The sequence below is a fragment of the Hyperoodon ampullatus genome (assembly GCF_949752795.1).
Source record: "Hyperoodon ampullatus genome assembly, chromosome: 13".
Taxonomy (NCBI): Eukaryota; Metazoa; Chordata; class Mammalia; order Artiodactyla; family Ziphiidae; genus Hyperoodon; species Hyperoodon ampullatus.
The window spans coordinates 63,510,589-63,537,234 of NC_136926.1; the positions used below are offsets into that span (position 1 = coordinate 63,510,589).

The 26,646-nt window shown below is 40.8% G+C and overlaps 1 protein-coding gene across 1 annotated transcript in view; it reads left to right on the plus strand.

The window, feature by feature from the left end:
• KATNAL2 (katanin catalytic subunit A1 like 2) overlaps positions 1–26,646 on the plus strand; it is a gene marked incomplete at its 3' end in the record, with an annotated part of 97,557 nt that overhangs the window by 19,803 nt on the left and 51,108 nt on the right. The window contains exon 2 of the mRNA XM_079717016.1: positions 17,537–17,607. Within this exon, the coding sequence (XP_079573142.1) occupies positions 17,537–17,607 (71 nt within the window). The remainder of the gene's footprint in view (positions 1–17,536; positions 17,608–26,646) is intronic.

Genomic DNA, 26,646 nt, shown 5'->3' on the forward strand with positions numbered 1-26,646 from the left:
TGGTTGTGTAGTAGCATATTGTTTAGCCTCCACATGTTTGTGTTTTTGCATTTTTTTCTTGTATTTGATTTCTAGTCTCATAGTGTTGTGATTGGAAAAGATTCTTGTTATGATTTCAGTTTTCTTAAATTTACTGAGACTTGTTTTGTGGCCTACCACGTGATCTATCCTGGAGAATGTTCCATGTGCACTTGAAAAGAATGTGTATTCTGTTGCTTTTGGATGGAATGTTTCATATATATGGATATGATCCATTTGGCCTAATGTGTCTTTTAAGGCCAGTGTTTCCTTATTGATTTTCTGTCTGGATGATCTGTCCATTGATGTAAGTGGGGGTTGTTAAATTACCTTACTATTATTGTAATACTGTCAGTTTTCCCTTTTCTGTCTGTTAATATTTGCTTTACGTATTTAGGTGCTCTTATATGGGGTTCATATATATTTACAATTGTCTTCTTCGATTGATCCCTTGATCATTATGTAATGTCCTTCTTTGTTTCTTGTTACAGTCTTTGTTTTAAAGTCTTTTACCTGATATAAGTATTGCTACCCTGGCTTTCTTTTCATTTTAGTCTGCATGGAATACCCTTTTCCATCCTTTTACTTTCAGTCCATGTGTGTCTTTAGTTCTAAAGTGAGTCTCTTGTAGGCAGCATATATATGGGTCTTGTTATTGTGTGCATTCAGCCACTCTATGTCTTTTGATTGGAACATTTAGTCCATTTACATTTAGAGTAACTATTGATAGATATGTACTTATTGCCATTTTATTAATTGTTTTGGGGTTGTTATTGTAGTTCTTTTTCTTTCTGTCTTCTTTTGCTCTCTTCCCTTGTGATTTGATGACTATCTTTAGTGTTATGGTTGGATTCCTTTCTCTTTATGTGTGTGTGTATCTATTATGGATTTTTGGATTGTGGTTATCATGAGGTTTATATATACCAATATATATTTTAAGATGCTGATCTTTTAAGTTCAAATACATTTTAACAATCCTACATTTTTACTCCCCCATGTTTATTGTTTTTGACATCATATTTCCCATCTTTTTGTTTTTTATATCCCTTAAATACTTAATATGGATATAGATGAGTCTAGTATGCTTGTCTTTTAACCTTCCTACTAGTTTTACATGTGGTTGATTTACTACCTTTATAGTATATTTGCCTTTACCAATGAGATTTTTCCTTTCATAATTTTCCTATTTCTAGTAGTGGTCTTTTCTTTTTCACTTAAAGAAGTCTCTAACATTTCTTGTAAAGCTGGTTTGGTAGTGCTGAGCTCCTTTAGCTTTTGCTTGTCTGTAAACCTTTTGATCACTCTGTCGAATCTGAATGAAAGCATTGCCAGATGAAGCATTCTTGGTTGTAGGTTTTTCCATTTCATCTCTTTAAATACATTGCCACTCCCTTCTGGCCTGCGGAGTTTTTGTTGAAAAGTCAGCTGATAGCCTTATGGGAGTTTCCTTGTACTTAACTTGTTGCTTTTCTCTTGCTATTTTTACCTCTCACTTTATCTCTAATTTTTGCTATTTTTATTACAATATGTGTTGGTGTGGTCCTCTTTGGGTTGATCCTGTTTGGAATCTCTGTGATTCTTGGGCCTAGATGTCCATTTCTTTTCACAGGTCAGGGAAGTTTTCTACTATTATTTCTTCAGATAAGTTTTCTTCCACTTTCTCTCCTCTTCTCCTTCTGGGACCCTATAATGTGAATGTTAGTACCTTGATGTTGTCCTAGAGGTCTCTTAAGCTATCCTCATTAAAATGTTTTTCCTTTTCTCTGTGCAGCTTGTGTGATTTCTACTACTCTGTTTTCCAGCTCACTGATCCATTCCTCTGTATTATCTAATCTACTGCTGATTACCTCTAGTGTATTTTAAAATTTCAGTTACTGTATTCTTTATCTTTGGCTCTTCTTTATGTTTTCTAACTTCTTATTAATAACTTCCAACTTCTCACTCTGCTCACCCAATCTTCTCCTGAGTTCTTTAAGCATCTTTACAGTTATTACCTTGAACTCTTTATTGGGTCAATTGATTATCTCCACTTCACTTAGTTCATCTTCTGGGGTTTTATCATGTTCCTTCATTTGGAACATATTCCTCTGTCACCTCATTTTGCCTAATTTGCTGTTTTTATTTCTATATATTTGGTAGGTTGGTTATGTTTCCTGACCTTGGAGAAGTGGACTTTTGTAGATGTCCTGTGTTTCCCAGCAATGCACTTCCCTCTGGTCACAAGAGCTGTATGCTCTAGGGGTGCCCCCTATGTGGGCTATGTGGGTCCTTCTGTTGTGACAGGCTGACTACTGTGGGTGGTCTTGTATGCCTGGCTGGTTTACATATAGCAATATATATATATATATTAAAAAAAATATATATATATATATATATATATATATATTTATTTATATATGTATTTTTAAAAACTGGTTTGTTGCCAGGCCCTGTCTTGCGCTGAAGCTGCTAGTCACTGGTGCATGAGGCGGGGTCACAAGGCAGCTGGGTACAAGGCCCTGGTGTGTTCTGGGGCTAGTGCTGGTCCGCTGATGGGTGGAGCCAGGTTCTAGGATGGTGGTTGTGGGGCTAGGTGTCCCGGATCCACTAGATGGCCTGCTGGTGTGGGGCCTGTTCCTGACACAGTTGTCTGTGGGATCTGGGGTGTCCTAAAGCTGGTGTTGGCCTGCTGGTGAGTGGGGCTGGATCCTGGGGTTGGGGGGGTCCTGGGGCTAGTGTTGGCCTGCTGGTGGATGGGCCCAGGGCCAAGGGGTTCCCAGGACTAGTGGCGGCCTGCCATGGGTGAGGCTGAGGCCCATGAGGTCCCGGGGCTAGTGCAGGTTCACTGGTGTGAGGGTTCTGAGGAACAGGACTGTGGGCTCGGGGGTATTAAGGCAGCTAGCCTACTGGTGGGTGAGGTTTTACCCCCACCCATCTAGCTACTTGGCCTGAGATGTCCCAGTGCTGGTGCTTCCAGGCTGGTAGGTGGGGCCAGTCCCAGCACTAATAAGCTAGAGGGAGGATTCCAGAATGACACTGGCCAGCAACAGTGTCCTGTGGTAGAACAAGCTTCCAAAAATGGCTGCCACCAGTGTCTGTGTCCCCAGGGTGAGCTCCAGTTTCCTCCCACCTCTCTAGGAGGCTCTCCAAGATCACCAGGTGCATCTGACCCAGGCTCCTTTCAAATTATTGCTTCGGCCCTAGGTCCCAGCACATGTGAGATTTTGTGTGCATTTTAAAGATGAAGTCTCTATTTCCCACAGCCCTCTGGCTCTCCTGAAAGTAAGCCCCACTGGCCTTCAAAGCCAAACATTCTAGGGGCTTATCTTCCTGGTGCAGGACCCCCAGGCTCAGGAGCTAAATGGGTGGGGATAAAACCTCACCCACCAGTAGGCTAGCTGCCTGAGGGCTTGAACCCCTCACTCCTTGTGGAGAACCACTGCAATTGGAATTATCTTCCCATTTGTGGGCTGCCCACCCACGGGTATGGGTCTTGACTATACAGCATCTCTGCTCTTCCTACCTGTCTCCTTGTGGTTCCTTCTTTATGTCTTTAGTTGTAGAAGAACTTTCCTACTAGTCTTCTGGTCTTTCTCGTCACTAGTTGCTCTGTAAATAGTTGTAATTTAGGTGTGCCCATGGGAGGAGGTGAGCTCAGGGTCTGCCTACTCCACCATCTTGGCCGTTCTCTCCTATTTTAATTTTAATGACACTAACGTGTTCAAGAAACCATGCCAATTGTTTTGGAGAACATCTCCCTTTCTACAGTTGTCTGATTGTTTCCTCAAGGTTTCACCTGCTGTTCTATCCCTGGTGAGACTGTGGTGTCACCTTACTGTGATGGCAGTCTGATCTCTCCATCATGCAGCTATGTTGCAACTAGAAAGTAGCCTGTCCATAATCTAGTTCCATGTTTAATAACAATGGCATGGCACAGCAAGTCCCCTGTGTTTCAGTAGGCTTTATACTTCCCTGAAATCCCCAATTCTATAACCAGTTCAATCTCAGGATTGACAACAAGTGCCTCCCTTCATGGAACACTGTTCCTGAGCGTAGTTGACCTGTTCTGCTTTTGTATTAAATACAATACATACCTTCCCTGGATGTGTAGATACCCCTTCTGGTAGTTCTAGTGCTTTGTCAAGTTGTGCAGCATTTGGCACTTGGGAAGTTTCTTGGTAGAAACAGGAGGTAATCAGGAAACAAATTAGAACCTATGGGTATATATATTCAAGCTTTTAAGTGAATATTAGATGCAAGGACTGTAAAATAGAACTATAATGAAAACATTTGAAAGAAGAAATGTGTCCTTTTTAACTGTTTTTGAGATGGACAGCTTAATGCAAAATTTGGATCTTATTACAGAAATTGAAACAAGCTCATGCAAATTAATCTCCATTGCACCCATAAAAAAGAAATTAAAAGCACGAATGCTGTTTGTGGTGTATATACAGTAACATTTCCTAAATATCTTCTGGGTCTAAAGCTAGGAATGATATTCAATGCTTTCTTTTCCTCAGGCTACAGTATCGTAGGATTCAATTTTGAATCTGATAATGGAGGCACTTTTGTTGCACAGTAGCCCACAAAGGAAATGAAGAAGTAGAAAACAGCCAGATTATTGAAGCAGAGACAAATGAGGCACCCCAGTTAGATGCTCATTTCTGGACCTCCTTTCTTTGGTAGACAGAAACTAATTGAGCATCTAATTGTGTCCATTTCAGGGGCACACCATCTTTTACAGTTTAAATTGACCATTGGTGGTGGCCACTTCTTAGTCTTTTAATTCAGAAGACAATTTTCTATGATAATTTGAATGGCATGAGTAGAAAGGTGTTATAGATCTGGCAAACTTTATACTTTCAATTAACAAATTTATAAGACCATATTCTGTGTTTCAAGTAACCGCACGCCTTAAATATTTAACACTAGGTATTTGAATAGAGTTTTCTTATCTCTCCTTAAATTCTGAATTTCCATCAAACTTAAAGAAGAAGTAGCATTATTATTTTAAGGCCTGGGCACCCCAACTATAAGGTAAGAAAGCCATTTTTGAAGCAACCTCATTATCAAACAATTCTAAGTCACTGAACCAAAGAGTATCCTTCAGTCCCCATCATCTGCTGTAGAGATCAGGACTGTTTGCCAAACTTTGTGATTCCAGCCATAAAGCCCTAGAAATACTCTTGATTGGAGTTGGGACAGCTGTCGTTTTCCAGGAATATAATAAAAACTTTGCACAAGTCCCTCTGATAGATTGTTTATAGTCTTTCAAGAATATGATCAACATTGCTCAGATCAGCTCAGAATCCGGAAGTCCATCCCAAGAATTAGAGCTTTGCCTTCCTATTCATCCTGACGTACCATGAGTTCACTAGGTCAGTGGTGTTCACTGTTTAAGCGACTCTCCAGGGATTCTAAAAGGAATTTGAGGGAGATTATTCTGACAAATCCTCCAGCTCAAGTTTGGTGAGGGCAGCTGTGAAAGCCAAAGCTCTCCCTATGGATAGCGGACAATAAGACTCCTATGTTTCTCTCCCTCAGTGTATACGCACATGGAGGGAGGGAGGTAAATTCAGGGGGACATAGGAGTAGGAAGTGTAGTGTGGAGGAGGAGCTGCCTTTGGGTGACTTTGTCTGGATCTTTCCCTCCTAGTGAATGGAACACCCAAGGCCAGCATCAGTGTCAGGACATTTCTCACCCCACCTCCATATCTACTGATGGAGGGGAGGGGAGGGAACCCAGATGTCAGAGTGGCTCATCTGCCAAGGTGATGATGGAATTCCTTAGCCTGGAAGTGTTTTGATCTGTGAACAGTTGAACCCAAGCCGACGTGTTTCTTTGTTCTTTACTTGCCAAAGTATTGAAGTTAAACAATTCAGAAGTCTATGGATAAAAAATTGAGCTGCTGTGCCCCCATCCCTTTCCTCTACCCAGAGGTAACTACACATCTAGATTTTTATTCCTTTCTTTTTCTATGAGTGAAAGAGTGTGGGTATGTATTTCTGTGATTTTTCACCTTACATATGTCTTAGAATTAGGTGGATTTGCATCTGCTCACATAGAAAGATGTTCAAGACATATTATTAAGTGGGGGAAAAAGCAAGATGCCCAACAGTATATACAAAATGATAAACTTTTTTGCAAATTTAAAAGAATTTGTTTATATATATGTTGATATATTCATAAACCCCTTTCAGAATGATTACATGACAAATTAACAATGGTGGATAGGGTGAAGAGAGAAACATTTCTTTTTAAATTTTTTGTACTAATCAAAGTTTTTCTTTGTCAAATTTAAACATTACCTTTTTTTTATAGGTTTATTGGAGTATAATTGCTTTACAATGTTGTGTTAGTTTCTGTTGTACAACAAAGTGAATCAGCTATATGTATACATATATCCCCATAGCCCCTCCCTCTTGAGCCTCCCTCGCATCCTCCTTATCCCACCCCTCTAGGTGGTCACAAAGCATCGAGCTGATCTCCCTGTGCTATGCAGCAGCTTCCCACTAGCCATCCATTTTACATTTGGTAGTCTATATATGTCAGTGTTACTCTCTCACTTCGTCCCAGCTTCCCCTTCACCCCTGTGTCCTCAAGTCTGTTCTCTACGTCTGTGTCTTTATTCCTGCCCTGCCAATAGGTTCATCAGTACCTTTTTTTTAGATTCCATGTATGTGCGTTAGCATACAGTATTTGTTTTTTTCTTTCTGACTTCTCTCTGTATGACAGACTTTAGGTCCATCCACCTCATTACAAATAACTCAATTTCGTTCCTTTTTATGGCTGAGTAATATTCAATTGTATATATGTGCCACATCTTCTTTATCTATTCATCTGTCGTGGACATTTAGGTTGCTTCCATGTCCTGGCTATTGTAAATAGTGCTGCAATGAACATTGTGGTGCATGACTCTTTTTGAATTATGGTTCTCTCAAGGTATTATGCCCAGTAATGGGATTGCTGGGTCATATTTTTAGTTTTTTCAGGAACCTCCATACTGTTCTCCATAGTGGCTATATCAATTTACATTCCCACCAACAAAGCAGGAGGGTTCCCTTTTCTCCACACCCTCTCCAGCATTTATTGTTTGTAGATTTTTTTTTTTTTTTTTTTTTTTGCAGTACGTGGGCCTCTCACTGCTGTGGCCTCTCCCGTCGTGGAGCACAGGCTCCGGACGCGCAGGCTCAGCGGCCATGGCTCATGGGCCCAGCCGCTCTGCGGCATGTGGGATCTTCCCGGACCGGGGCACGAACCTGTGTCCCCTGCATCGGCAGGCGGACTCTCAACCACTGCGCCACCAGGGAAGCCCTGTTTGTAGATTTTTTGATGATGGCCATTCTGACCCATGTGAGGTGATACCTCATTGTGGTTTTGATTTGCATTTCTCTAATGATTAGTGATGTGGAGCATCTTTTCATGTGTTTGTTGGCAATCTGTATGTCTTCTTTGGAGAAATGTCTTCCACTCATTTTTGGATTGAGTTGTTTGTTTTTCTGATATTGAGCTGCATGAGCTGCTTGTATATTTTGGAGATTAATCCTTTGTCAGTTGCTTCATTTGCAAATATTATCTCCCATTCTGAGGGTTGTCTTTTCATCTTGTTTATGGTTTCCTTTGCTGTGCAAAAGCTTTTAAGTTTCATTAGGTCCTATTTGTTTATTTTTTATTTTATTTCCATTACTCTAGGAGGTGGGTCAAAAAGGATCTTGCTGTGATTTATGTCAAAGAGTTAAACATTACCTTTAATTCACACTTTCTTTCTATTTGGGAGTGGACGGTAAGTGGGTGGAGAGAAAACACAATGTCTTCAAAATCTTTCCTCATCAGTGTATATAGATCTACTTCATTCTTTTTATTGGGGCATAGTGATACATAGTAAGCCCGTATCATGATTTAGTTAACCACTAATGGACATTTTAGAGTATTTCTAATTTTGGAGGGGAATACACATAATGCTGTATTAGACATCCTTGAACATTTATTATTTTGCAGATGTGAAGTATTTCTATAATATAGTATAATTGATCTGGCATAAATGGTGAGTTATGGAATTGCGGGGTCAGTGGGCATGTGCATGTTTCCTTTTGCTCTATAAAAGTGTTGTACTAGTTTATATTTCCACCAATTGTATCTGAGTACATATTCTTTCACACCTTGCCAACTCTGAATATTATCTGGATAAAAAATTTTAAATTTCTGCCTTAAAAATATTTGAGATTCTTTTTGAAAGAAGTTTATTTTTTTCCAAATGAACTGAGGAAATATTAACACTACTTAAGGTGGTTTCTTCAACTTTTTTGTGTACTGCAAGTTGTGATAAAACCAGAAAGAAAACATATAAAGGAAATATCTGCCTAGATGATTTTGTGTTTTCTTTTCTGTCTGGGGAGTCTACCCTGTAGCCACATTGACTCACCAAGCTTGTTACAGCCAAGTCATCAGAGCAAGTAAAGAAGCATCATTGCCGCATCCCAAGACATGACCAGCCTCTGCCATCAGGGTAGTGAGGAGGCCCTCACAGCAGTGTGGGTGATAAGCAGCACCCCCATTTCCATTTTGAATAACTTCAAAATATTGCATGAAATCATTTCTATTTCCAGTCATATTATTTATTTTATATTACTCAAAACATTGCTCAAATTATTTACATTCGTTTTAGCCTTTTTCTCCCTAATTCTCCCTGTTTTTATGCATTTTAAAACAGCTTTATTGAGATATAATTCATATACCATGCAACTCACCCATTTATTTTTTTATTTTTTATTTTTCTACGATGATTCTTTTTTTGATTTTTTTTTGGCTGTGTCGGGTTTTCGTTGTGGCATGCAGGATCTTCGTTGTGGCGTGTGGGCTTCTCTGTAGTTGTGGTGTGCGGGCTCTCTATCTGAGGCACACTAGGGGCTCAGTTGCCCTGTGGCACGTGGGATCTTAGTTCCCTGACCACGGATGGAACCCGCGTCCCCTGCATTGGAAGGCGACTTCTTAACCACTGGACCACCAGGGAAGTCCAACTCACCCATTTAAAGTGTGCAAATCTATGGCTTTTAAGGATGGGGTGATGGTTAAGGGGTGCAGAGTTTCTTTTTGGGGTAATGAAATATGGTTTTAAATTTTCATGGTGATAGTTGTATAAATCTGATCTGGGCTCTACCCAGGTGATCACCTTTAGGAAATTCAGGGCTGTCAGCCAAAGCCAGTGCAGTGTGTGTCGTACTGAGGAGCACAAGCAAAACACTCCCGGCTGTTTTTTCTCAGCATCTTAGTCATAAGGGACCATTTGCATTAGTGCGTGTTTAGATTAGGAAGAAGCATGTGCTTTCAGAGTGAAGGATGGAGGGTCTCTGAACTATATGAACAAAGCAACTAACAGCTGTTAGGTACCCACCAAACACTGACCTGATGCTGGCAGAGCACCCCACAGTTTGCAAAACACCAGGTGGAAATGGACCTGGTCAGTGTCCAGTGCAGTCCCTCTGGGGATATTCATGGCTTTCATGGCTCTTTAATTCAAATCCTTTTGTTCTCAAAGACCTTTGCGTACAAATGAGATGGATGGGCTTTGCATACTGCAGGACTGTGTTTTTCAGGAATTAAAGGCATAATCTCCTACAAGACGCACTACTCCTGGTGCAGCAGGGTGACTAACTGAGGTCTAGCCAGTAGTTGCTTTGAAATGGTCACTAAAATTGTGAGATTATGTTTGAGGAATTGTAAGAGACACCATTTGTTGCTATGTGAGCTCAGCTAAGACTGGCAACCACGGTTGTTTGATTCTGGCAAATTTGGCACAATTTTTGGCAGATTAGAACAGCAGCTTCTCTCTGGTCAGATGTGAATGTGCAGGGGCAGGAGTGGACACTGATGAGGAGGGGTTAATGCAGGGGAGGAGTTGATGGAGGGAAGGCCGAGACCAGAGACCTCGGTTCTGAGTCTAACCCCCAAGCATGAGTTTGAAAATGTGGACATTTAGAAACATATCCCATCAATCTTATTACTGCTTGTTTAATATGCAGTTTTATTTTTATTTTGAAAACTTGATTTGGACTAAATTTTGTGATGATTGTCATCTTTTTTGTTATGTAAGTAGTAATTTGGAACTACCTAAATTTTGTGAAGTACTTCCCTTCCTCATACACTAGATGGCACTACAGGCGAGGCAAATCAACTTAGAAAAATAGAGCCTTTGACTACCAAGGCTAATTTTGGTAGATGAGAAAGGCTTCAGTCTTCACCAAGAGTTGTTGTGTCAGCATCTTCAGAAAGATGAGGGAAAACTGCCAGTGTTGGACATCTTAATAGGATGTCATTTTGTATAGTGGCTTTCAAGTTTTTTTTTTACTGTGACCAACTGTGAGACGTCTTAGACTGGGATCCAGTGGACACACACATGCAAACGCAACAAAAGTTTCACGAAGCAATACTAAGCCTTCTTACCTGTTATGCATTCTGTGATAATTCTGTTGTGTTGAACTATGCTGCTTGTAGCCCATTGATTTCATGACCTGTAGTTTGACAAAAACAATTTTCTAGTGGACCTATCAAGAAATATCAGTCTCTGCTTAGCACTTGGCACCATGACAGGTACTTGGGGGCGCCATGAAGAAATACTTAATTAACTATATTTCTGTTTTCTGGGAAAGAGAAGAGTTACCTTGAGAAGCCTTAGAGAGCAACCCTGTAAGACACTGTAAAATTATGCCCACAGACTAAAAAAACTGCGGAAGCAGATAATTGAAGTGATATTATGGAATAGCTGGATCATACCTAAGCTCTTACTCTGATATGATTTTTTTTTTTTTTTTCGGTACGCAGGCCTCTCACTGTTGTGGCCTCTCCCGTTGCGGAGCACAGGCTCCGGACGTGCAGGCTCAGCGTCCATGGCTCACGGGCCCAGCCGCTCCGCGGCATGTGGGATCCTCCCGGACCGGGGCACGAACCCACGTCCCCTGCATCGGCAGGCGGACCCTCAACCACTGCGCCACCAGGGAAGCCCTGATATGAATTTTTTTTGGGGAAATTACATACTGTGAAACAAAAGTAGTCACAAGAAATACATGTGTATTCCATTCATATAACATTTAAAAATGTAAAAACTAAACACTGGTTTTTTTACGGATGTATAGTTGGTAAAAACCATAAAGAAAAAGGGAATGATGAGCATAAAAGTCAGGATGGAAGTTACCTCTGGTGGGAGGAGGGGAAACGTCTGAAAGGAACAGCACAAGGGAGTTTCTAAGACACTGAAGGTGCTCTGGGGCTTAACCAGGGTGATGCTTGTTATTACTATTATTATTATTATTAAAAATGAATGGATGTTTTATACATTCTTCTATATGAATTATATATTTCATAATAACAATAAAAACATAGCAAAGAAGATTACTGTAATTGCCTTCTTGAGTCTTTAACTCGTCTTGGTAAGTTGCTTTCCGGTTTTTTAACTCACTCGGACAAAAGGGGTTTCTTCAAGGACAGAGGTAGAAATGTACCAAAGGTCAGTTTTTAAGAATGACCCGTCATACAGTTTTAAAGCTCTCCAAATGTTATCAGATCTGTCCTTGAGGGCAAATCTGGATTTCAGAAAGAGTCAAAACTGCTAATAAAGTGCGTTCTTAAATTTGGTGAGGCACAGCTTCAAACAAGAGGACTCTCCAACAGCTGAAGGGTGATTAAGTTATGGTGCATTCTCTGCAGTCATTAAAAGTCATGTTTTAGAAAAACTTCTAATAACTGGGAAAAATATTTACAAAGTATTGATATTTTTAAGAAGAAAAAGCACAGGTTATCAAAACACATGAGAAGCCTATTTTGTAAGAAGATGGAAAAAATGTGACCAAAACATCTAATTTTTTTCTTGTGCCTTGATGCATTGTCCCAGTTTTCTACAGGGCCACATATTATTTTTGTACATGTGGGCTGGAGAAGACTGTGGTCATTAATCTACATTGAAGACAATTTTAAAAGAGGAGTTTCGGAAATATTTTGAGCAATGGAATAAAAGCATGACCTGCTGAGGTAACTACGTTGAAGGGTGACTCCATTTAAATATATTAGGTCTGATATATTTGTTTAAAAATCAGTTAATAGTTTAAAAAATAGACATTTTTTAGAGCAGTTTTGGGTTCACAGCAAAACTGAGTGGAAAGTATGGAGAATTCCCACCCTCCCCCGCCCCGCCCCACACATGCCCCGGCTTCCCCCGTATCAACCTCCTGTGTCAGATGAACCTACCTTGACACGTCATTGTCACTCAAAGTCCGTAGTTTACATTAGAGTTCACTTCTGGTGCACATTCTGTGGATTTTGACAAATCTTTACTGACATGTAGGCACCATGATAGTATCATAGAGAATAATTTCACTGCCCTGGAATTCTCTGTGCTGTGCCTCCCTCCCTCTCCACCAAACTGGCCACCAATGTCTTTTTACTGTCATCATAGTTTTGCCTTTTCCAGAATGTCATATAGTTGGAAACATACAGTATAAAACGGTTGACACAAATAACCCATAAATAATCTATAAAAGGACTGAAAAGGAGTTTTATTTGAGCCAAATTGAGGACGATAGTCCAGGAGACACAGATCCAAGAAGCATTTGAATTGTGTTCTGCAGGACTACAAAATGGGGGAGGATTATAAAGGCAAAAATTGCAAGGTTACAACTAGTTAACATGAATTGTTTATCACGAATTATGATTGGGGCTGGCAAGAAGTAAGGGTGCTTGTTAATAAGTAAGTATCGGTTGGATCCAAAATGGTTGCAGCTGCTAGCAGATCTTGTTTTGAGAATGGCTGGTGGTGTCCTTGAGTCTCATACAGTTCAGAAATTCAAGTTCTTAGTAATGCAGGAACATTTCTGAAACCATATCCACAATGGCCACCAGGCTCCACTTTGGATGCCTGAACCGCAGTTACTCCGTTTTTCTGTTTTTTTGTTTTTTTGCGGTACGCGGGCCTCTCACTGTTGTGGCCTCTCCCGTTGTGGATCACAGGCTCACGGGCCCAGCCGCTCCGCGGCATGTGGGATCCTCCCGGATCGGGGCACGAACCCGTGTCCCCTGCATTGGCAGGCAGACCCTCAACCACTGTGCCACCAGGGAAGCCCAGTTACTCCGTTTTCATTTTTAAACGCATCTTTTCCTTAATGGTTAAAGCAGATGTACAATTTGTCTGATAGGCTACAGAACAGGCTATTCTATTCAAGCCAAATCACGTATACGCCAGAATGACTTCCCCATACCTCAATATGTGAAAATTTCTTGCATTGTAACCTTTTTAGATTGGCTTTTTTTACTAAGTAATATGCATCTAAGTCTCCTACATGTCTTTTCATGGCTTGGTAGTTTATTATTATTTTTTTTACTACTGGTTAATATTCCATTGTGTGGATGTACCACACTTTATTTATCCATTCATCTACTGAAGGGCATTTTGGTTGCTTTTGGCAATTATGAATAAAGCTGCATCAGCAGCTTCAGTGTGCAAGTTTGTGTGTAAACATAAGTTTTCAACTCTGGAGTAAATACCAAGGAGCGTGACTGCTGGATCATATGGTAAGGGTATGCTTCATTTTGTAAGAAACCACCAAACTGTCTTCCAAAGTGGCTGTACTCTTTTGCATTCCCACCAGCAATAAATGAGACCCATTGCTCTACATCCTCACCGGCATGTGGTGGTGGTGTTAGGGTTTTGGATTTTCACCATTCTAAGAGGTGTGCAGTGCTATCTTGTTGTTGTTTTAATTGGTCATTCCCTGGTGACATATGATGTTGAGCATCTTTTTATATATTTATTTACCATCCATATATCTCCTTTTGTGAGGTGTCTGTTCACCTCTTTTGCCCTTTTTTTTTTTTTTTTTTTTTTGTGGTACGCGGGCCTCTCACTGTTGTGGCCTCTCCCGTTGCGGAGCTCAGGCTCCGGATGCGCAGGCTCAGCAGCCATGGCTCACGGGCCCAGCCGCTCCGCGGCATATGGGATCCTCCCAGACCGGGGCACGAACCCGTATCCCCTGCATCGGCAGGCGGACTCTCAACCACTGCGCCACCAGGGAGGCCCTCTTTTGCCCATTTTTAATTGGGTTGTTTATTTTCTTATTGTGGAGTTTTAAGAGCTCTTTGTATATTTTTAAAAATAGTTCTTTATCAGATATGTCATTTGTAAATATTTTATCCCAGTCTAAGTCACTATTTTTTATGTTATATATTTTATTACTTCAAGGATTATAATTTTCCTTTAATCTCCTTTTCTCTTAGACTTCTGAGATCTTGATTTCATTTATTTTAGCCTGAATTCAAAGCAAAACATTAAACTAACAAAAACAACAACAAAATGTGTATAAAACTGTGATAAATAAAATGCAAATTAATTTTTTAAAAAAGCAGTAACTACCTTTTGAGTGGCAGAAAACAGAATACCTTTACGTTGAAAAAGTGGTACTTACTATACTTCCTTCACAGGCTCTTTGAAACACAGGTTGCTTCATTTATTTTCTGGCAGTCTGAATAAAAACTTATTACCTTAAGCAACAAAACTTTATTTGAATCATTTTGGATGGATATCTTTATAAAATAGTGTTTTACCTGCCTACATAAACAGCAAATATTGAACATAACTGACATTGAATCATAAGAGAATAGTGCATTCAAAAAACAAGAACAAGGGACTTCCCTGGCAGTCCAGTGGTTAAGACTCTGCACTTCCAATGCAGGGGGCGCAGGTTCTATCCCTGGTCGGGGAACCAAGATCCCACGTGACGCATGGTGTGGCAAAAACAAACAAACAAACAAATAAATAAATATTGGGAAACTGCTATATGTCTTAAAAAAAAAAAGAACAAGATGTTGTGAAAAAGGAGCAATCAGAGAATAAGAACAAGCTCTTGGAAGTTAAAAATATTATTGTCTAAATAAATTCTGTAGAGTGGTTCAAAGACAAGGCCAAGGAGGTTGCCCAGAAAATAGGAAAAAGAGACAAAGAAAAGGGACACTATAGGAGAAAAAACCTTAAAAGATCAATCCAGGTTATATCCCGTTCAATTAATAGAGGTTCTTAAAAATAAACTGGAGAAAACATAGGGGAATAATTTATCACAGAAATAATAAAAGGCTTTTTCTTTTAGAACGGAAGCATGAGAATGTCCAACTTGACAACAGCCAGCACAGTGAATGGAAAAAGGCTGGCACCAATGAAGTTGTATAATTTCAGAACACCAGAATTAAAAATAAGATTCTAAAAGCTTCCTGGGAATAAAAGATCCTTTACCTGCAAAGGAATAAGAATGTTTTGCCCTTTCAAACTATCAAATTTTTAAATAGAATAAAAACACTTTCAGGCATGCAAATTCTCAACCACATTTATCTCCGTGTACCTTTACTTTAGAGGATGTGTGCTTTACTACACCAAACCAGTGACCAGTAAAGGAGAAGACTCCATTTCTAGGGGATCCAACGCAGGAAAGTTTCAAAGGGAAATCCCTGGATGAGCACCCATAGCAGGCCTAACAGTCAGCAACCTAGAGTGGAGAGGGAGGGTGGAGGCTTCAGGGAAGCCATGGCTGGGGGGAGTGTAACTGACACATTGTCTGATGTATTTGATGTGTGGAAAGTGATGTGAGGGGCCTTTAGAGGTATGTTGGGATTTGAAAATTAGCAATAGGTATATAGAAAAGTAACCAAACTTTTAAAATGAGGCAATTCTTCATTCCAAGGAAAATAATGTTGTCCGGAAATGGTAAAGTAACCACAGTACTTTTTGACTCAGCAACATTATTTACACAGTCATAATTAATGTAATCACTGCATACTGCTATAACTGTAAGGGGAGGAGAGGGTGAGAAGTCTGTAAGGCAGCTTACTGGTCATCTACCTTAACAAGAAATGAGTAGTTTAATGTCTAATATTCATATATTATGAAACAGTGATATGTTTAAAAACATGGAGGCAAATATCAGAAGAAACAGCTAAAGTAATTAAGGTTGTTGCCTCTCGGGAGTGGGGGGAGGGGGTCGTGGAGTGGGACAGAGACTATTGTTTTTCCTTAAAAATGTATAGTACTATATTACAGGGCCACGCACACACTACAGCATGGATGAACCTTGATGACATTATGATAAGTGAAATAAGCCAGTCACAAAAGGACAAATGAGTTCCCCCTATACGAGGAACTTGGAATAGGCAAATTCACTGAGACAGGAAGTAGAATGGTGATGGCAGGGTTTAGGGGGATGGAGTTATTGTCTAAAGAATATAGAGTTTTAGGGCTTCCCTGGTGGCGCAGTGGTTGAGAGTCCGCCTGCCGATGCAGGGGACACGGGTTCGTGCCCCGGTCCGGGAAGATCCCACATGCTGCAGAGCGGCTGGGCCTTTGAGCCATGGCTGCTGAGCCTGCGCGTCCAGAGCCTGAGCTCTGCAACGGGAGAGGCCACAACAGTGAGAGGCCCGCGTACCGGAAAAAAAAAAAAAAAAAAAGGAGAATATAGAGTTTTAGTTGAGGAAGATAAAAAATCCTGAAGATGGATGGTAGTGATAGTTGTGCAATTTGAATATACTTAATGCCACTAAACTGTACACTTAAAAATGGTTAAAATGGTCAATTTTATGTTATGTATATTTTATCACAATGAAAAAGCAACTTGAAATGAAAGAAAATATAGTACTATTTGATTTTTAAGTAACTATGCATTTTTAATTTTATTACATTAATTTTTAGAAAGCTTGGATGAATGCCTGAAAAATTTTTGTCATCAGTGTGTTTGTGCCTAGGTTTTATGACATAATTTGGCCCACTCTGGGGCCTTTTTTGCTTTCATCCAGTTCTTACCTGTGTTCTCCTTAGATAAATGTAAGTTATTTTCAAATAAGGGAAGTGTTAGTGAAAGTAAATATTTTCTGAATACATTTCAGGGGAATTTGAGATACCAGATAACATAATGTAGCACATTAATACTGTGAGTAAAAGTACAAATTCATCCAGTTAGAATAAGGACACTGTTATGCAGGAATGTCCCCTTTATGGCCTCTGCTACTCAGTGGATATTCTAAGTGCTCAGCTGCGGGGTCCCCCTGAATGGATTATTGGAACTCATCTCCACGTTAGTGCAGGGTCTGGGTGGGACTCCGAGTGAATTTAAGATGCAGTAGCAGGTCAGTACCTGTGATGGTACAGCTTGATTTCTGGCTCATGAGTTTATCATCACTTTCCTTCACCTGGTCCAAATAAACGTGCATATATTTGTTTCTTTGCGGTGATAAGCAACAAAATGCCAATTAGCTTGGCAGTAAGAAGTTAACTAGTCAAGTGCAATCCCAATCGAAATCACTGTACCTTCAGTTTACAATCGAGAAGGCAGCTCTGAGAAGAAAATAACCATGGAAAACAACTTTATATATCCTTAGAGACGTCAAACTGCCTTCCAGCCTTTAAGTTACGCTTCTTGCTTTTGACAGGTTACATTTACCGTCAAGGGTTTATTACTATAAAAGGAGTGTTATATTTCATCGTCGTCTCACCTACATTTTCCTTTTTGTTCACAGTGCGAGATGAGGACAGAAGCACGACGGAAAACTCTTCTTATCTTGATTTTGCATTACCTCACCCGAGAAGGGTATGTTACATTACACATATCTACAGAGATGATTCCTCTCTCTCTCTGACCTCTGCTTTTCCAGATACTCACTTTTAAAAACAGTTAATAACTTTATTTTTTAGAGCAGTTTTCTATTTCCAGAAAAATCAGACAGAAAGTGCAGACAGCTCCCGTACACCAGCAATACCCCGCCCTGCCCCGTCTCCCCTGTTACTAACATCTTACACTGGTGTGGTACGTTTGTTGTAATTGATGAGTCAATATCGATATATTATTATTAGCTAAAGTCCATAGTTTACATCAGGGTTCGCTCTTGTGTTGTGCAGTTCTACGAGTTTTGACAAAGGCATAAAGTCACATATCCACCATTGTAGTATCGTACAGAATAGCTTCCCTGCCCTAAAATCTCTTGTGCCCTACCTATCCCTGCCCACCCACAGCAACCTAGACGCATACTTTTTATTTTTTATTTTTTTGCGGTACGCGGGCTTCTCACGGTTGTGGCCTCTCCCGTTGCGGAGCGTAGGCTCCAGACGCACAGGCTCAGCGGCCATGGCTCACGGGCCCAGCCGCTCCGCGGCATGTGGGATCTTCCCGGACTGGGAGACGAACCCGTGTCCCCTGCATCGGCAGGCGGACTCTCAACCACTGCACCACCAGGGAAGCCCCAAGACACATACTTTATTGTCTCATTTACCTAGATATTTTTCACGTTATGCATTTGAAAACTTCATTAACAAAGCTACCCAGTTCATGGGATACTTTCCCTTTCCCATTCAGGTTTGAAGATAGTGTAGGCCATTCAAAGAAGGTTTCGGGGTCCCACTGCTTGCTGGCTAATGTGCATAAAGATAACATTCTTTCTCCCCAGTTTTCCTTCTCTCAGAATAAAAGTATTGCATTTCCCTGGACGACCTGTGCTCAGATCTCTTTCCTGTGCGATGCTCATTCTATAGCTGGCAGGGGGAGGAAATTTGGAATCATTTGAGTTTGGCCACCTACCTCATGTGCGAGCACTTACATGAAGGCCGCTGATATGCTGGGACTTGCAAGAGGGAGAGAGACCACCAAGTATCCGAAGGCTACTCTTTAGAGTTTCCTTTCGTTTCAGTTTTCAGCCAGGAAGAAAATATTCAGGTTTCAGGGTTCGGGCTCAAAACTTTCAAGTCAGAGCAGTGGTTCTCAACCTGGAGAACCCCTCAGAGGACATGTGGCAACGTCTGGAGACCTCTCGGGTGGCACACTGGCATCTAGTGGGAGGAGACCAGGATGCTTCTAAACATCCTTCATAAGCAAGCGCAGGACAGCCCCAAATGTCAATCACGCCAGGATGGAGAAACCCTGCCTTAGAGCAGGAGAAACCAACCAGCTGCTGTATTTTCCCAAAAGGTTGAAAGAGCATCTTTTCCTCTGATAAACATAGTAGCTATCAGTGAACTAGGACAGCTACCATAACTAAAAGCCACATTTGAGAATCTAGTAACCCTAGTGCTGAGGTAGGAAGGAAAGCTGATGAGGGCGGGAGGGTAGGAGGCAGCTGGGATGAGAGTGAGAGTTGGTCCTTGTTTCTTGAGCTGTGCCAGCAACAGCTGTTTTTTGCTTTGTTTTGTTTTGTTTTTTGTTTGTTTTTGCGGTACGCGGGCCTCTCACTGCTGTGGCCTCTCCCGTTGCGGAGCACAGGATCCGGACGCGCAGGCTCAGCGGCCATGGCTCACGGGCCCAGCCGCTCCGCGGCATGTGGGATCTTCCCGGACCGGGGCACGAACCCGTGTTCCCTGTATCGGCAGGCGGACTCTCAACCACTGCATCACCAGGGAAGCCCCGCAACAGCTGTTTTAAATGAATCTAGTGCCTTCTTGAGGGGAATGACCGTTCTAGGGACCTTGAGGAATTTTTCTGTTAAAGTTTAAGGGAAGTAGTATTAGGGTCCCCATTTGAAGAAATCGAGGCTCAGAGGAGTCTAGGAACTTGCCAGAAGTTTCCTGGCCTGTCTCACCCCAAGAGTCTTCAGGGTCCACTTCGTCTGCTCCAGTGTGGAAGATTTAGTTTTGTTTGAGGGTCACCTCAGGAAAATCAGAATGTATGTGGGGCATATTTTATGAGTTTTTAAAAAAAGATGGCTTTTTAAAGTCAGAAAATGAAATCACTGCAACTGTACTTAAGCATTCTTTTATTATCTAAGTCATTGAAGGATTTGAATTTTTATGCCAAAATTTCAGAGACACTGCATTTTGGTGACCAATTACAACACTGCACTTCTGAACAAACTTTGTTATTGAGTAATTTGATTTATTTTCTCCCCTGGACTGACCATGTAAGATCTTCAATTACAAAATGTGGCCTTTTTCATAATACCTTAACATCACAATTTTGGAAATGGCCCTTTTCTCAGGGTAAATATGATGAATTGTATCGTCTTTAACACAAAAACGTTTCTCAGTCCACTTACTTTGAAACAGTTTTATCAGACAGTTCTCTTTTTGGTGTTGGGGATTTAAATTTTATTGAGAAAATGGCTCATTCTTTCCACATCACCACCAGTCTCAGACCAGAGAAATGAGTCCCTCCCCACCCGCCATGGTTGGCAGGCAGGCCAATCAGGTGATGTTCAACTGCTAAATCTCTGTGTCCACACACAGCAAGGGGGTGGAAGCAAGAGCCCAAGCAGAGAAAGGCTGACTTTGGTCCTGTCTGTGCCTTTTTTCCCCATCTGGAATATGAGAGTGTTCCTGAAGTTGCTCCACACTGTTCACATCCATCCATGGAAAGCAATTCCAAGGGCAGCATGGAGCTGAGTGTTTTGCTCTAAGACAAGGGCTGGCAGGTTGGCGTGGTAGGGGGGGCTTCCTGGGTAAGAACACAGACTCAGGAGCCAGCCTGCCTTGGTTCAAATGCCCACTCTACTCTTTGCTAACCAGCGACCTCGGGCAAGTTACTTATTCTCTTTGTTCCTCAGTTACCTTGCTTGTAAAGTGGAGTAATGGAAGATAGTATTTAAGTGTCAGGCAGATGTTATTATTATGACGATTAAATATGTGAGATGCTTAGAATAGTGCCTGGCACAAAGTAAGCGTATGTGAGTCCTTGCTATTTTTACTATGCAGGAGGTAGGAGTTGGATTTTATTCTTTTAATACCCAACCTGGTTCAGCAAAGGACTTGAAGCAGTGGGAATGTGGGTTTGGCACATTTTACATTATCTTTTGATAAAATCTCAGCTCCATTCAAAAAACCCTGAGCTAAATTACCTCAAGGCAGTGTTTTCTAAGTGCATGGAACCCTGAAACAATCGTTCTGCAGAATGTTAATTGATGTAACTTTATTTTATTTTTTTATAAATTTATTTATTTATTTTTTGCTGTGTTGGGTCTTTGTTGCTGCGCGCGGACTTTCTCTAGTTGCAGCGAGTGGAGGCTACTCTTCGTTGCGGTGCGTGGGCTTCTCACTGCAGTGGCTTCTCTTGTTGCAGAGCACGGGCTCTAGGCGTGCGGGCTTCAGTAGTTGTGGCACAGGGCTCAGTAGTTGTGTCTCACGGGCTCTAGAGCGCAGGTTCAGTAGTTGTGGTGCACAGGCTTAGTTGCTCCACAGCATGTGGGATCTTCCCGGACCAGGGCTCAAACCTGTGTCGCTGCATTGGCAGGCAGATTCTTAACCGCTGCACCACCAGGGAAGCCCAACTGATGTAACTTTAAAAGAGCTTATGGTCAAGTAAGCTTGGCACACATTGGGTTAAACCGGGTTAAACAGGTTCTCTTATTTCAGGACTTCTCAGATCCTCTGACTTATTAATGTGCAATGGGAATATCTGTGCTAAAGTCACAGTATTCAGGGCTTCGCAAACCAGTTTGGCCAAGGAACCCTTTTTTTCCTCAGGCCAACTTTAGGGACTAGTTTTCCATGGAACGCTCTGAGAAATGCTGCCTTCATAGATTAATTGACCCTTTTAAAACCTGAACTCACCTTACAAGACCCCAACACTGTAAGCATTGTATTAATAGATGCTTGGTAAATGTTATTTGAACAGCCATTAAAGAACTTACTAGCAGGTAGATGGGTAGAATAATTAGAAAGCGACTCAGTCATTTACACAGGTAATTCTTTTTTTTTTTTTTTTGGCTGCATTGGTTCTTCGTTGTCACGTGCGGGCTTTGTCTAGTTGCGTTGAGCGGGGGCTACTCTTCATTGCAGTGCGTGGCCTTCTCATTGCGGTGGCTTCTCTTGTTGTGGAGCACAGGCTCTAGGCACGCGGGCTCAGTAGTTGTGGCTCATGGGCTCTACAGCACAGGCTCAGTAGTTGTGGCGCACGGGCTTAGTTGCTCCGCAGCATGTGGGATCTTCCTGGCCCAGGGACCGAGCCCGTGTCCCCTGCATTGGCAGGTGGATTCTTAACCACTGCATCACCAGGGAAGTCCTTACACAGGTAATTCTTGATTTTTATTGTAATGTATTCTGTATTTCAGAAACTGTATCAGAAAGGAGAACTGTAAAAACAAAAAGACAAAAGTCAGATAGCTTTCCCTTCTCCTGCAGGTGCCTCAAGAGTTTCCTGTTTACAAAGCATGCATTTCCCCTTCTTGCCACAAGATGGCCTCTTGAATCTAGAATCGATGAAAATTATACTAGAGTTGATCATTTTTCTGAGACCTGCTGGGAAAGGGATTCACGAGTGGATTATCAAGATGAAAAGTAAACTATAGGTATTCTTAAGGACATATCAGTGTCAGAAAAGTAGACCTGCCTTTAACGAAAAACTGAGAATTCACAAAGAGGACAGATTATTGTGGATTGGAATAAACAATCAGAGAAGGCTTGGTAGGGAAGGCGATGTGAGCTGGTCTTGAAAAATGTGTAGAATATGGATAGACAGATGGGATGGGCAAGGACATTCTAGGCAGGGGCACAGAGAAAGAAGGGGCAAGGCGTAAGTGGAACCACTAGGTAAACAGAAAGAGCAGAGTTCAAATCATGAGGGAGAGTTAGTGAGATCAGACAGTGGAGGGTCATGGCTACAGGTTCTTCTAGGTCTGCACATGCATCTCCTCTGGCCTAAGTCCCTGTTAACAGCCTCCCCATCTCTCCTACTCTGTCTTTCTCTTTACTGCTCATGCCATTTTTTTGAAGTCTTGTCCTGTTACTCTGTTGGTTAAGAATTTCCAGTGGTTCCTCCTGCCAACCCTATTAAGTTCAGACCTCATGCAAGCCCAAACAGTGGAATAGGAACACAGAAGCACTTCTGTTCACCTGATCAGTTAGTTTAGGAAACATGGGGCCTGCCATCATCTATTCTTTTTTATTTTAAACATCTTTATTGGAGTATAATTGCTTTACAACGTTGTGTTAGTTTCTGCTGTACAACAAAGTGAATCAGCCAAATGCATAGGTATATCCCCATATCCCCTCCCTCTCGCGTCTTCCTCCCACCCTCCTTATCCCACCCCTCTAGGTGGTCACAAAGCACTGAGTTGATCTCCCTGTGCTATGCAGCTGTTTCCCACTAGCTATCTATTTTACATGTAGTAATGTATATATGTCAGTGTTATTCTTTCACTTCGTCCCAGCTTACCCTTCCCCCTCCCCGTGTCTTCAGGTCCATTCTCTACGTCTGTGTCTTTATTCCTGTCCTGCCACTAGGTTCATCAGAACTTTTCTTTTTTTTTTTTTTTTTGAGTTTCTGCTTTATAACAAAGTGAATCAGTTATACATATACATATGTTCCCATATCCCTTCCCTCTTGCGTCTCCCTCCCTCCCACCCTCCCGATCCCACCCCTCCAGGCGGTCACAAAGCACCGAGCTGATCTCCCTGTGCTCTGCGGCTGCTTCCCACTATCTATCTACCTTACGTTTGGTAGTGTATATATGTCCATGCCTCTCTCTCGCTTTGTCACAGCTTACCCTTCCCCCTCCCCATATCCTCAAGTCCGTTCTCAAGTAGGTCTGTGTCTTTATTCCTGTTTTACCCCTAGGTTCTTCATGACATTTTTTTTTCTTAAATTCCATATATATGTGTTAGCATACGGTATTTGTCTTTCTCTTTCTGACTTACTTTTTTTTTTTTTAGATTCCATATATCTGTGTTACCATACAGTATTTGTTTTTCTCTTTCTGACTTACTTCACTCTGTATGACAGACTCTAGGTCCATCTACCTCACTACAAATAACTCAATTTCGTTCCTTTTTATGGCTGAGTAATATTCCACTGTATATATGTGTCACATCTTCTTTATCCATTCATCTGTCAATGGACACTTAGCTTGCTTCCATGTTCCAGCTATTGTAAATAGTGCTGCAATGAACGTTGTGGTACATGACTCTTTTTGAACTATGGTTTTCTCAGGGTATATGCCCAGTAGTAGGATTGCTAGGTCATATGGTAGTTCTATTTTTAGTTTTTTAAGGAACCTCCATAGTGTTCTCCATAGTGGATGTATCAATTTACATTCCCATCAACAGTGCAACAGGGTTCCCTTTTCTCCACACCCTCTCCAGAATTTACTGTTTGTAGATTTTTTGATGATGGCCATTCTGACCTGTGTGAGGTGATACCTCATTGTGGTTTTGATTTGCATTTCTCTAATGGTTAGTGACGCTGAGCATCCTTTCATGTGTTTGTTGGCGATCTGTATGTCTTCTTTGGAGAAATGTCTGTTTAGGTCTTCTGCCCATTTTTGGATTGGGTTGTTTGTTTTTTTGATATTGAGCTGCATGAGCTGCTTTTATATTTTGGAGAGTAATCCTTTGTCAGTTGCTTCATTTGCAAATATTTTCTCCCATTCTGAGGGTTGTCTTTTCATCTTGTTTATAGTTTCCTTTGCTGTGCAAAAACTATTAAGTTTCATTAGGTCCCATTTGTTTATTTTTTATTTTATTTCCATTTCTCTAGGAGGTGGGTCAAAAAGAATCTTGCGGTGATTTATGTCATAGAGTGTTCCTCCTATGGTTTGCCCTAAGAATTTTATAATGTCTGGCCTTACATTTAGGTCTTTAATCCATTTTGAGTTTATTTTTGTGTATGGTGTTAGGGAGTGCTCTAATTTCATTCTTTTACATGTAGTGATCCAGTTTTCCCAGCACCACTTATTGAAGAGGCTGTCTTTTCTCCATTGTATATTCTTGCCTCCTTTATCAAAGATAAGGTGACCATATGTGCCTGGGTTTATCTCTGGGCTTTCTATCCTCTTCCACTGATCTATATTTCTGTTTTTGTGCCAGTACCATACTGTCTTGATTACTGTAGCTTTGTAGTATAGGTTGAAGTCAGGGAGCCTGATTCCTCCAGTTCCGTTTTTCTTTCTTAAGATTGCTTTGGCTATTCGGGGTCTTTTGTGTTTCCATACAAATTGTGAAATTTTTTGTTCTACCTCTGTGAAAAATGCCATTGGTAGTTTGATAGGGATTGCATTGAATCTGTAGATTGCTTTGGATAGTATAGTCATTTTCACAATGTTGATTCTTCCAATCCAAGAACATGGTATATCTCTCCATCTGTTTGTATCATCTTTAACTTCTTTCATCAGTGTCTTATAGTTTTCTGCATAGAGGTCATTTGTCTCCTTAGGTAGGTTTATTCCTAAGTATTTAATTCTTTTTGTTGCAATGGTAAATGAGAGTGTTTCCTTAATTTCTCTTTCAGATTTTTCATCATTAATGTATAGGAATGCAAGAGATTTCTGTGCATTTTGTATCCTGCTACTTTACCAAATTCATTGATTAGCTCTAGTAGTTTTCTGATAGCATCTTTAGGATTCTCTATGTACAGTATCATGTCATCTGCAAACAGTGACAATTTTACTTCTTTTCCGATTTGGATTCCTTTTATTTCTTTTTCTTCTCTGATTGCTGTGGCTAAAACTTCCAAAACTATGTTGAAAAATAGTGGTGAGAGTGGGTAACCTTGTCTTTTTCCAGATTTTAGAGGAAATGGTTTCAGTTTTTCACCATTGAGAATGATGTTGGCTGTGGGTTTGTCATATATGGCCTTTATTATGCTGAGGTAAGTTACCTCTATGCCTACTTTCTGGAGACTTTTTATCATAAATGGGTGTTGAATTTTGTCAAAAGCTTTTTCTGCATCTATTGAGATTATCATATGATTTTTATCCTTCAGTTTGTTAATATGGTTTATCACATTGATTGATTTGCGTATATTGAAGAATCCTTGCATTCCTGGGATAAACCCCACTTGATCATGGTGTATGATCCAGTGTATGATCCATTTAATGTGCTGTTGGATTCTGTTTGCTAGTACTTTGTTGAGGATTTTTGCATCTGTGTTCATCAGAGATATTGGCCTGTAGTTTTCTTTCTTTGTGACATCTTTGTCTGGTTTTGGTATCAGGGTGATGGTGGCCTCGTAGAATGAGTTGGGAGTGTTCCTTCCTCTGCTATATTTTTGAAGAGTTTGAGAAGGGTAGGTGTTAGCTCTTCTCTAAATGTTTGATAGAATTCGCCTATGAAGCCATCTGGTCCTGGGCTTTTGTTTGTTCGAAGATTTTTAATCACAGTTTCAATATCAGTGCGTGCGATTGGTCTGTTTATATTTTCTATTTCTTCCTGGTTCAGTCTCGGAAGGTTGTGGTTTTCTAAGAATTTGTCTATTTCTTCTAGGTTGTCCATTTTATTGGCATAGAGTTGCTTAGAAATCTCTCCTGATCCTTTGTATTTCTGCAGTGTCAGTTGTCACTTCTCCTTTTTCATTTCTAATTCTATTGATTTGAGTCTTCTCCCTTTTTTCTTGATGATTCTGGCTAATGGTGTATCAATTTTGTTTATCTTCTCAAAGAACCAGCTTTTAGTTTTATTGATCTTTGCTATCGTTTCTTTCCTTTCTTTTTCATTTAGTTCTGATCTTTATGATTTCTTTCCTTCTGCTAACTTTGGGGTTTTTTTGTTTTTCTTTCTCTAATTGCTTTAGGTGTAAGGTTAGGTTGTTTATTTGAGGTTTTTCTTGTTTCTTGAGGTAGGATTGTATTGGTATAAACTTCCCTGTTAGAACTACTTTTGCTGCATCCCATAGGTTTTGGGTTGTCGTGTTTTTTTTTAATTATCTTTTTTTTTT